The sequence below is a fragment of the Lycorma delicatula genome, chromosome 4 (assembly GCF_047948215.1).
Source record: "Lycorma delicatula isolate Av1 chromosome 4, ASM4794821v1, whole genome shotgun sequence".
Taxonomy (NCBI): Eukaryota; Metazoa; Arthropoda; class Insecta; order Hemiptera; family Fulgoridae; genus Lycorma; species Lycorma delicatula.
In genome coordinates, this window is record NC_134458.1 from 19,036,577 (window position 1) to 19,050,362 (window position 13,786).

Genomic DNA, 13,786 nt, shown 5'->3' on the forward strand with positions numbered 1-13,786 from the left:
TTTGCAAAGGATAGCTCTGTCATAATCACATTTGTTTTTTTTTGTTTTTTTAGTAGAAGCACAGCTGTTACATTTCATATAAAAAATGAGTCACTTGTTTATCAACACTTAACAAGTGTTGATTCTGAATATAAGATTCTGAGTTGTTTTGAATATAAAATAACTAAATATCTAAGAAAGAAATGTGATCTATGGAAAGTGTAACACAAAGTAAAGACTGATTTCAAATTATAAGAAAACAAAACAAATATAATCACTCACCATCGCAAACAGCTAAATCTAAATCTTCTGTATTATCAAATATTTTCTCAATAGATCTACTAAACCTCTGGTACGTGTTAGTTTCCATTAATTCCTCTACACTAAGCTTTTCTAAGACTGGAACAAGTTTTCGTTCCAATTTTCTTAATTTTGTCTTTGGCACTATAGAAGCATCTATAAGAAAAAAGATTGACGGATATTAAAATATGAGAAAGACTAAATAATTATGCTTATTATTTATACAAAGTTTGTTCAGAAAATAACCAAACATTTTTAATTATGCACCAATGGAAATATTTAGTGATATGCGGATGGCAGCATTGTGTTCCACATAACCTCCTCTATAACCAAATGTTCTTGGATTGTTGATATCTCATTTGGTTTTCGTGTTGTTATTTGAATGCAACGTGCTTAACTGTTAGTAAGGATTTTTGTAATGTGCGATTTTGAGAAGCAATGATACAATGTAAAATTTTTTGTGAAATGGGAAAAATTTCACAGAAAGTTTCAACTTTTGAAACAAACTTACAGAGGAGATTCTCTGGGTTGTACGCAATGTTACGAATAGTTTTCATGATTTAATGGTTGTTAGTCAATTGAAGATGACCCTCGACTAGGAAGGCCTTTGACTTCAACTGATGACATCCACGCTAAAAAAATGTACGATCTGGTGCGTGCAAATTGCTGATTGACTGTCAGAGAACTTGCAGAAGAGGTTAGCATCTTAACTGAATCATGCTATGGCATTTTGATTTAAAAACTGAACATGCATTGAGTTGCAGCAAAATTTGTTCTCGTTTGTTGACCAAACCAATGACGATGAAACATTCATGCAAAGAATCAAATGGGAGACAAAGGTGGTGGGTTTGCAGCCAAGACATCCGAGACAAAAATTCAATCATCACAATGAAATGGCAAAGGATCTCCCTGCTCCAGGAAAGCAAGTCAGTCTCAATCTAATGTCAAAGTGATGCTCTTTGTTTTTTCAATTTTAATGGAATTGTGCATTTTTAATTGTTGCTTCAAGGTGAAACAGTAAACTGTACACACTATCAAGGTGTTTAACAAGGATTATGTGAAAAAATCTGCAAAAAGAGACCAGAGTTGTGGCGAGACAATTCATGGTTCCTTCACCATGACAATGTGCATGAACACTCAGCTTTATCAAATTATCAGTTTTATGCCAAAAATCAGATGACTGTCCTCCCTCAGCCTCCGTACTCACCACACCTGGCTCCTTGTGATTTTTCCTTTTTCCAAAATTAAAATTAGTGTTGACAGGATGCTGTTTTGAGACTATTGATAACATTAAAGCAAATTCGTCACAGACCTTAAAGGTCATTTCAAATGAAGCTGTCCAGGACTGCTTTGCAAAGTGGAAACACCACTGGGAAAAGTGTGTGAATAGGGGAGGGGAATACTTTGAAGGGGACAAGGACCAATAATTTGTAAAATTAATAATAAAGATTAAAAAATTAAAATTTGGTTACTTTCTGAACAGACCTCATACAACAGTTCACATACAGATAGTAAATATATAAATCTTTACATATATATTTCTTGTGTGTGTGTGTTTATGTCACTGAACTCCTCCTAAACGGCTGGATCGATTTTGATGACATTTTTTGTGTGTGTTCGAGTTTTAAGGGGATTCGAGAATGGTTTAGGATTCACAATTTGGTCCATTGGAAAATGTTTTTTTAATTAATTTTTTTATTTATAAGTAGTTGTTGATTTTGGAATGTTTTACATTGGATCCGGCAGACTGCGCTAACATCGCAGTATTGAATATTCAATAATATTCTATTTTAATTTTAGGTTGTCCCGACAGTTGGTGCTGCGATCAAATTGAGAAAAATATTTTGTAATTTTGTGTTATTATTGTGTAACAAAAAATCGTGTGCTAATTAAAATATTACATCAAAATGTAATTAGTGTTTGAAGAGTTTTGAAGTGTGCACAAAAAAATATACATTTGCGAATTTAGTGCGGAATCAAAGTGAGTATATTTCATATAATTTTTTATCAAATTTACACGTGCGTTGATTAACAACCACCCTAACCTACAAATTTATTTGTGTAGCTAATCGATTTCATAACGAATTTTTTCAATTGTTTTTATTAAAAATTATTCCTTTTTGGAAATATTAAATTAAAAAAAGCAACAAAATAAAATTACGCGTTTTTTATCTAAAATTTGGTACAATAAATCTTTTAAGTTAATTAATTTAAATTTCATCTTCAATAAGTTACTCATATTCGTTGTGTATTATTTTACAGTATTTTATTTTTACAGAAAAATTCCACGTCTTCGTGGAAGAGCAAGAAATATTGGTCGACGTACTCGGAACGCGCAATTGGTCCATGATCGTCGATTAAATAGAACATTAAAAGAACACTCGACGGATAATGTAAATTTAAGTGATCAAGTTGCATGTACACGTGCAAATGAAAATTCAGGGCAACGCAATCAACATCTTCGTGCTAATACATTAAGACAACGAGCGATCAACGCACATAGAGAACGTAACCAACGGAGAGTGCAAGATAATCGAGCATTGGCACGAGCATCACTTAATCGTCTTGCGTTTGGATATGATCCTGAAATAGACTATTCGTCACATTCATTAATCACGGTCGGTAGTATGGACAAAGAGTGTCAACATTGTCATGATTTCAAGTACAAAGGTGAATCAGCTGGTTTATGTTGCGCATCTGGAAAAATTTCACTGCCACCGCTAAATCTACCTTTGAAAACCTTTGAAAACACTATTAGCCGGAACCACATCTCAATCAAAATTGTTTTTGCGGAAAATTTGTAAATTCAAATCTTACTTCCAAATGACATCATTTGGAGCAACAAAAATTGTTCATAATGAAGATGGTCATAATTTTGAATCTACATTCAAGATTCAAGGTCAAGTGTACCACCAAATTGGTTCATTGCTTCCAATGCCTGATGCCGATAAAAAATTCTTACAAATTTACTTTATGGGCGATGAGGAGCAACAAACACATACACGCTGCGTATACAACCATATAGAGCAGATGGAGGAACGAGAAATTGTGGACATTTTGGAAATGTTTTTTGCAAAACTATAACCAATTGGTACGATTGTTCAAGACTTTCTAACAGACTGCAAAACGACAACTACGTCATTGTCATTAAAACAGACAAAGTGCCCTATGGAGAGCACACAGGTACATATAATGTTCCAACTATTAATGAAGTTGCAGTTGTTATGGCTGGTGACCCATGTGAACGTCGAGACATTCGCATACAACGCAGAGATAATACGATGCAAATAATTCAAGACAATCATCGTTCTTACGATGCTTTGCAGTATCCGTTGATATTTTGGAAAGGAGAAGATGGATATCATTTAAATATTAAACAAAGGAATCCAACTACAGGTACAACTTGTATATTATCTTATAATTCTTTTTTTTGAACCAATAATTCCTGTTAATCTCATAAATATATTTATTTGCAGGTGAAGAACTGATCAAGAAAGTTAGTGCTATGAACTTCTACGCATATCGGTTGATGATAATGAAGATAATTAATGAAGATAATAACATTCTCCGATGCAGACAGCTATTTCATCAGTACATTGTCGATATGTATGTAAAAATCGAAAGTGAGAGATTACGATATACAAAATTTAATCAAGCAAAACTTCGTGCTGAGGAGTACATTCATTTGCGTGACGCCGTAATCGGTAATGTAGATGCAACGAATGACATCAACAACATCGGTACCGCATACATTCTCCCATTATCATACATTGGTAGTCCGCGTCATATGCAAGAATATATTCAAGACGCCATGACTTACGTACGTGCATACGGCCGACCAGATCTTTTTATCACAATTACGTGTAATCCAAACTGGGATGAAATTAAAAATTTGCTGTTGTCAGGTCAAACATCGATGCATCGCCATGATATCACTGCACGTGTCTTTAAACAAAAATTAAAATCTTTGATGAATTTGATTACACATCACTCATTATTTGGTGAAACAGACATTGTTGGCTTTATTCTGTTGAATGGCAAAAACGAGGTTTACCTCATGCGCATATTTTGATTTGGATGATAACCACTGGGATCTCACACTTGCAGATCCAGCACTGAGCTCATCTCCACAAAAAATTCGTCAATAATTTTCAATATTATTAACAACGTATTTTCCGTCTGAAGCATCTGCTCTGTGGAACAAATATAAAGACTCAATGAGTGAGGATATTTTGCAATGGATTAGAATTACTAATCAAAATCTTAATATTGAATTCTCCGCAGAAATATATAACGCGTCATTATTAGTGATTGAGGATATTTGTATTCTTATTTCGAACACACCGCTCATCCATTTCGGCATGCCAGCGCCGAACCACCCAGCAGTAGATATCATCAACAGCAATGTTCAACGTGAACACCAGTTCGATAAGACTTCTTTGGCTACTTTTGTTGCTAATAATGAAGAATTGCTTACTGCTGAGCAACGAAATATATATGATCAAATTAACGTATCAATTGCAGCACAACAAGGTGGATTCTTTTTTTTGGACGCACCAGGTGGCACTGGTAAAACATTCCTCATCCCACTGATACTTGCGCGCATTCGATCACAAAATCATATTGTATTGGCCATTGCTTCATCAGGCATTGCAGCAACATTACTTTATGGTGGACAGACTGTGCATTCATCACTTAAATTACCTTTGAATGTTCATACAAATCCCGAAGCAATGTGTAACATAAAGAAGCATTCAGGCATGGCTAAAGTTTTGAGAAAATGCAAAATTATTATCTGGGATGAATGTACAATGGCCCACAAACATTCGCTTGAAGCTCTCGACAGGTCCCTGAAAGATATCAAAAATAATACTAGGCTTTTCGGTGGTGCTCTACTGCTGCTGTCTGGTGATTTCACACAAACATTACCAGACATTCCACATGCGACATATGCGGACGAAATAAACGCATGTTTGAAAGAATCTTATCTATGGTGAAGTGTCAGTAAATTATGCCTTACTATTAATATGCGCGTTCAACTTCAAAATGATCCATTAGCGTCAGGATTCTCTGAACAATTGTTAGACAATGGCAGTGGTAAAATTCAATTGTATGAAGATACACAATATATTCGACTTCCAGAGAATTTTTGTAACATGTGGCTACCAAAGATGAGTTAATAAAAAGTATCTTTCCAGATTTGAGACATAATTATACTAATCATGGATGGCTACAAGAGCATGCTATTTTAGGCGCAAAAAATTTAGATGTTGACGCCATCAATTTTAAAATACAACAGTCACTGCCTGGTAATGAAATTACATTCAAATCAATTGACACTGTTGTTGATCCTGACGAAGTCGTCAACTATCCTGTAGAGTTTTTAAATTCACTAGATTTACCTGGAATGCCACCACATAATTTGCGATTGAAGATTGGCTCACCTATAATTTTGGTTCGAAATTTAAATGCCCTGAAATTGTGTAATGGCACGCGATTAGTTATAAAAAAAATCATGGGCAACATTCTTGAAGCCACTATTTTGAGTGGAAAATTCCAAGGTGAAGTTGTACTTCTACCACGGATTCCTTCACGATTGCTTCAGATTCACCTATACCATTCAAACGTTTGCAATTTCCAATCCGCTTGGCATTTGCTATGACTATAAATAAGTCACAAGGCCAAACAATGACAATTTGTGGCTTCGATTTAGAAAATCCATGTTTTTCTCACGGCCAATTATATGTTGCGCGTTCCAGAGTTGGAAAACCATCGAATTTGTTCGTTTATACTTCTCAAGGATTAACAAAAAATATTGTACAACCAATGGCATTACGATGAATTAAGTTTTTGTAAATTAAAAAATATATGTTATAAAATAGCTTGTGTGTAAGCTTTTTCACCTTTAATTAAAACAAGTTTAAGTTGCTATTTAACACAGTTTCTACATTTCACGTCACTCATACAGTATACACATACTCACACGCTATCGATTGGTCAAATTGTGATAAATGTACATGTAATGACGTTAGATATTGTAATAACTTTTTAATAATAATTTTCATCAAAACGGTCCAGATTGTTACAGCTTATTCAAAAAAGTTTGAAATTTTCGAATTAAAGACGTGTGTACAGGACAACGTCTGTCGGGTCCGCTAGTTGCTTTATAAATTCTTATATAAACACATTTTAATCTCAAAAAGTAGAATTTTACAACCATTCCCAAGAATTATTACAAGCACAGCAGAGTAGCACGTACATAAGCAGGTAAGCTTAGGAGGAGTCAAGAAGCAAGTGCATTAACAAGTAGCATTATGTGGTGATCTGACTGAATTAATTCTTTAATTGGCTTAGATGTTTGTAAACAGGTCTACCTTGGCCACCAGATATTTGTCTACTTATTAACAGCATCAAATTAACTTCTAATACTGCATAAATTTCAATACAACATAAATAACTGTAATATTTTTTCGTAAAACTGTAACAAATTGAAAAGCATTTAGTTTTGTAAATATTTACAGGTAATACCTTCATTTAATGGTAATAACATGGAAATACATTGTGACTACTATTCAAAACCTAAAGGAACACTAAAAAAATCTGAATTACAAGTTTTAAAACGCCTAAATTTTAATAGCAGTCTTCATAACAGTAAAGATTATTACAGTATTAACATATATTTAATGCATGTTAAGGTACAACAGTTAAATATTAAAATTTTGTTTCTTTTTTACATTACCTTTAATCATCTTAAATAAAAAATTATATACTGTAAACATACTCTTGTTTTACTGTCATACACTACTGATGAAAAATAATTATGTTACTTTATCTGTTTATCTTGATGATCCTGTCTTTTTTTTTACAAATATTTTAACTTCAAAATATGTTTAACGTTTTCTATATGTTTTTCTTTGAGCCTATCTAAGTACAAATATTGAAAGAAGGGATCGCAAACTAAAATTTTATCAAGAAAACCAAACCAGCATTCTTCTCTACACCTCTAATGAAAATCCTAGGAGCAACTTTTAAAAGCTAAATTAAAATATCCAGATAATACCTGGTATCCAGATAAACCAGTGTTTCTCTGGATATCAGATGTTACCTCTTACAAAACTCCCATCAAAATTTCTAAAAAGTCCTTTTCAAATTTTACTGGCTATAATTCTTGTTCTCTGGAATCTTTGGTTAAAATACTTATCCAGAAAATAAATCATAAAAAAAAAATGGCACAAGATGAGTGGAAAAACTGTTTGAAATTTCATAAAGTTTAAAAAGTAGTTTAATACTCTTATCTGCTTTAATTTTCATTGCTTGAAAATTTTGCTTAAATGCTTTCTCATCTCGTTAATAAAAAAAAAATTGTCAAAAGGAGGGGAACCAGGATTTTTGTTCACTCTTCTGAATGAAAAAGAAAAAATTGTTTAATTATTAATTTTGTTAAGTATTTTTATGATAAAATCCATTCGAGCATGTAAAAAAAAAAGTTTTTTCATGGCGGGGTAGATATTTGAAGTTAAGACTAAACTGTTACATATGGTTAAAATAAGATGACTTTCAAAGTTAAAATAGCTGTTGCTGTTTATAATAATTCCATATATACAGACAGACACAGACTGAGATGATCAGCTAAAATGATAACAAATTGAAATAATAAGCCATTGCTTTGGTTTTTATAAATTGCAAATGTTTTTAAATAACAAGAAAACATAAAGCAGCATAGCAAGTTATAAACACAACTAATTTAAAGCATAGATGATAAGTACACACTAGCAAAATATTCTCAAACAGACTACGCTCTGTAGTCTTAGCAATAGTGCTAATGCACTGCTTTCATGTAGGCCCTACATAGTTGTTAGATGCAGAATATCCCTCACCTACATAAGAAAATATCAACATAAAAACAACACAGGGCAGTATTAGAAATTAAAACAACATGATTATCACAGAGTAAGAAAATGTAATAAATAAAATAATAGCTTACTTAATTATAATTATTATTGAACATTAAAAAGTGAATTAATTCTACATAAATCTTACACCACACCAATAATGCCACATGAGTGAAAATCATTTCTAAATTCATCAGAAATACAGTCTCACAAAATATTTTGTTAAAACACTTAATGTAAGTTAACTTTGTAACAAGAGTTTCAAATCATAAACAAAGAATTTAAATTTACCTTCATTATGTGAGGCACTATTATTTTCTTCTGTACATCTACTATTTCTTTTTCTCTTTTTAATTCTCTCACTGAGTGATGATTCAAACTCATCTGGTAAATACTCGTCATCTTTATCGATTTTCTTCCTATTATCTTTCTCTGAAATAAAAACAATATTTTTTTAACTATAAATTGACCTACTACTAAAAATTCTTTAACATAATTTTATCCTCTAAGAAAAGTACTGAAAACCTCATTTTAGGCAAGATAAGTTTAATGATTTCCTCCTAATAATTTTTTGCATTTCTTACCAACAGCCCAAAGGAACAATATAACATTTTATACTTATAATGATAGTTTCTTTCATATATCGCTTTTAGTTTGACAGTAAAAAAAAAAAAAAAAAATTCAATGTGGTCATCTTGATGACCACATTGAATTTTTCATTTTCAAGAAAGAAAAGTGAGAATTAAAAGTACAGAGCTACAAATTACATTTCCATACAGATACAAGCTGTTTAATAACTGGTAATTTATGTGGAAATAATGCTCGGTGTACAATGTGTGTCTTGGGGAAGACATATTGTGTACATGTAACAATTATTATGTTTCTGTTTGCATTTCAATAGTCAAATATTGCTAATCATAATCGGCTGAAGGAAATTTAACTAGTATACAATCATTAAATAAAAATCAATGGAAGAAAAATACTTAGAAACAAAAATGGCATATAACTTTACTTCAAGCTTCATTTCATGAAGAAAAAAGAAAAACCACTTCAAGTAATATGGTGATAGTGAATGTCTCATATTAATGTTGTTTAATTATCCAGCGGAAGAGATTAAAAAAAAAATAATAATACAATATTAACAAATCGCCAAACCACACTAATTACCATTTCTTATCCATACACTTCAGTAAAATACACACAACCTGTGAATATTTTATTCCCAGTTAAATTTTTTATTTATTTAACACCTGATGACTAGACCTGATTATTATATATATCTAATAACCTGTAGTATCAGAGGTTGTTGAACTGATAAAACTACAGAATATACAGAAACAGGCCCTATTTTGTCAGATTTAGATAATTCTAATATACTTCTAAAACAAGCTACATTTATCTGTCAAACTTCAATGTAAAAAAAAATTAGCTTTACAAAATTTTTTTTAAGTATTAGGGTATGCACTTGCAAGGAGAAAAATGAGTTAATTTCAATTAATAATATGATCTTGAACAATATTATAATTAATTTACATTTTCAATCACATTACAATTTAAGGATATTCAACATTAAATGTGATTAGATCATTTAAAAAAAATATATATTCATGACTAATTATAACTATGAATGCGAGTTTGAAAATCATGAAATAATGTGAGGCATATATGGAAAATAAATACTATTTCCTTTTATCACCACCGCAGCACTGCAATCACAGTTCTGAACATGCGTGCCACATTCTCTCATTCGTTGGCTTTTGATAGACATCATTACAAGTACAGTGATGTTTACTAATAGTTGATTAAACATCGTCTGAAATGTTCTAGTTGACTGAGAAACCCGCTGATTGAGAAATTAGGGCAGTTATCAGTTTTAAATGCGACAAATGTCAAACCAGCTGATATTCACTGCCAAATTAGTGAAGTTTATGGTGAAATAGCTGTGAATGATGGAGTGATTAGAAATTGGATGCAGCAGTTCAATGAGGGTCACAGTAATATGCATGGCAAGAAAGGAGTGGGTGCTATTCCATAGTGAATGATTATTGGTTACATGAGTGGATGAGAAAATTAAAGAAATCTAAGAGTTTACAATTTTGTTATGTATTGAGTTCCCAGAAATTTCACAAACAGTTCTGCATGAAACCGTAACACAAAACCTAAGCTATCACAGACTCTGCTCTCATTGGGTGCCGAAAGTGTTGAAGCAGGTTCAGAAAACCAAGCAATTAGGCAAAGTCTGATTGAACAATTTGACTGGGAGCAACTGAAGCACCCACCTTTTAGTCCTGACTTGGTGCCGAGAGACTAGTACTTGTTTCCCCATCTTAAGTAATCCCTAGCTAGTCAGTGTTTCAATGACGATACTAATGTGAAAAATGCTTTACAATAGTGATTATCTTGAATGGTGGCACCATTCTTTGAGAAATGAATGAAAAAACTGATTAAAATAATATGAAAAGTGCCTTAAAAATGGTGGAAATTATGTGGAGAAGTAGTTAAAGGGATGGTCTTCCATGTAATAATAAGATTATTCCTTTGAAAATTACATGCATTTTTTTAATAACAAAATGGTGCTTAATTTCTGGTTATGCCTTGTATTTTAACAAAAATGTATCAAGTGCATTTTTTTTTAACACAGAAAATGATATCTAACAACAAAGGCAACTGACATTTTTTTCTGTTTAAATGACAGAATCAGTTTAATTGGAGGGACCCAGCAATTTAACTAAGCAGTCTAATTGAAATGTAACAGCAAGTCCTTTACGTTATTTTATATTATTACATTATATTATTTTTCTTCATCCCATAAAAACATTATAGTAACTTTTTTCTTTTTTTTTGTCTTTAGTCATTTGACTGGTTTGATGCAGCTCTCCAAGATTCCCTATCTAGGGCTAGTCGTTTCATTTCAGTATACCCCCTACATCCTACATCCCTAACAATTTGTTTTACATATTCCAAACGATGCCTGCCTGCACAATTTTTCCTTCTACCTGTCCCTCCAATATTAAAGCGACTATTCCAGAATGCCTTAATATGTAGCCTATAAGTCTGTCTCTTCTTTTAACTATATTTTTTCCAAATGCTTCTTTCTTCATCAATTAGCCGCAACACCTCTTCATTTGTCACTTTATCCACCCATCTGATTTTTAACATTCTCCTGTAGAAGCACATTTCAAAAGCTTCCACTCTTTTCTTTTCAGGTACTCTGATCGTCCAAGTTTCATTTCTATATAAAGCTATTATACACACACATATACTTTCAAAAATATTTTACTGACATTTAAATTAATTTTTGATGTAAACAAATTATAATTCTGAATTAAGGCTCATTTCGCTTGTGCTATTGGGAATTTTATATTGCTCCTGCTTTGTCCAACTTTAGTAATTGTACTTCCCAAATAACAAAATTCTTCTACCTCTATAATTTTTTCTCTCACTATTTTTATATTCAGTGGTCCATCTTCGTTATTTCTATTACATTTTCATTACTTTCGTTTTGTTCTTGTTTATTTTCATGTGGTAGTTCTTGCATAGGACTTCATCCATGCCGTTCATTGTTTCTTCTAAATCTTTTTTACTCTCAGCTAGAATTACTATATCATCAACAAATCACAGCATCTTTATCTTTTCACTTTCTACTGTTACTCCAGATCAAAATTGTTCTTTAACATCATTAACTGCTAGTTCAATGTAAAGATTAAGTAACAGAGATAGGGAACATCTTCTTCAGACTCCCTTTTTTATTACGGATTCCTTCTTATGTTCTTCAATTATTACTGTTGCTGTATGGTTCCTATAAATGTTAGCAATTATTCTTCTATCTCTGAATTTGAACCCTAATTTTTTTAAAATGCTGAACATTTTATTATAGTCTACGTTATCAAGTGCCTTTTCTAGGTCTATATATGCCAAGTATGTTGGTTTGTTTTTCTTTAATCTTCCTTCTACTATTAAGATGAACGCTAAAATTGCTTCCCTTGTCCCTATACTTTTCCTGAAACCAAATTGGTCTTCTCCTAACACTTCTTCCACTCCGCTAATTATTCTGTATTCTTCACATTTATCTGCTCCTGCTTTCTTTGGTAACATGGCTATAACACTCTTTTTGAAGTCTGATGGAACTATCATCTTTTTTGTAAAATATTTACACACTAATATTTTTAATCTATATATTTTTTGTATAATATATACACACCAATTTGTATAATCTATCAATTGCTTTCTCACCTGCACTGCGCAGTAATTCTGCAAGTATTCGGTCTATTCCAGGAGCCTTTCTGCCATTCAAATCTTTTAATGCTCTCTTAAACTCAGATCTCAGTATTGTTTATCCCCTTTCATCCTCTTCTTCCTCTATAACACCATCTTCTAATTCATTTCCTCCATACAACTCTTCAATATATTCCACCCACCTATCGACTTTGCTTTTTGTATTATATATCAGTGTACTATCTTTGTTTAACACATTATTAGATTTTAATTTATGTACCCCAAAATTTTCCTTAACTTTCCAGTATGCTCTGTCTATTTTACCAATGTTCATATCTCTTTCCACTTCTGAATACTTTTCTTTAATCCACTCTTCTTTCGCTAGTTTGCACTTCCTATTTATAGTATATCTTAATCGTCGATAGTTTCTTTTACTTTCTCCATCACTAGCATTCTTATATTTTCTACGTTCATCCATCAGCTGTAATATATCCCCTGAAATCCAAGGTTTTTTACCAGTTCTCTGTGTTCCGCCTAAGTTCGCTTCTGCTGATTTAACTATTTCCTTTTTAACATTTTCCCATTCTTCTTCTACATTTTCTACGTTATCTTTTTTACTCAGACCTCTTGCGATGTCCTCCTCAAAAATCTTCTCTATCTCCTCTAAATTCCACAGATTCATCTGACACCTCTTCTTCAATTTTTTGAACTCCAATCTACATCTCATTAACACTAAATTATGGTCGCTATCAATGTCTGCTCCTGGGTAAGCTTTGCAGTCAACGAGTTGATTTCTAAATTTTTGCTTAACCATGATATAATCTACCTGATACCTTGCAGTATCACCTGGCTTTTTCCATTTGTATATTCTTCTATTATGATTTTTAAATTGAATGTTCGCAATTACTAAATTATACTTCATGCAAAACTCTATAAGCCTTTTTGATTCCTTTTGCCCAGCCCGTATTCATCCACTATATTTCCTTCCTTGCCTTTCCCAATGCTTGCATTCCAATTTCCAACTATTATTAAATTTTCATCCCCTTTTATGTGTTTAATTACTTTGTCAATTTCTTCGTATACACACTCTACCTCATCATCATCATCATGGGCCCTTGCAGGTATATAGATGTTAACAATCGTTGGTTTAGGTTTTGATTTTATCCTTATTACAATGTTTCTATCACTATGCATTTTGAAATACTCTACTCTCTTCCCTATCTTCTTGTTCATTACGAAACCTACTCCTGCCTGCCTATTATTTGAAGCCGAGTTAATTATTCTAAAATCACCTGACCAAAAATAGTTTTCCTATTCCCACTGAACCTCGCTAATTCCTATTACATTTACATTCATCCTATCTATTTCCCTCTTTAAATTTACTAACCTACCAACCTTTT

General features: G+C 32.2%; 1 protein-coding gene across 4 annotated transcripts in view; it reads right to left on the reverse strand.

The window, feature by feature from the left end:
* The window catches only part of Nipped-B (Nipped-B cohesin loading factor), a 127,423-nt gene that overhangs the window by 74,861 nt on the left and 38,776 nt on the right, over positions 1-13,786 (reverse strand). For all 4 annotated transcript variants that reach the window (XM_075362437.1, XM_075362439.1, XM_075362440.1 and 1 more), the window contains exons 8-9: positions 8,463-8,603; positions 262-435 (exon numbers count right to left, since the gene is read on the reverse strand). In XM_075362437.1, the coding sequence (XP_075218552.1) occupies positions 262-435; positions 8,463-8,603 (315 nt within the window). The remainder of the gene's footprint in view (positions 1-261; positions 436-8,462; positions 8,604-13,786) is intronic.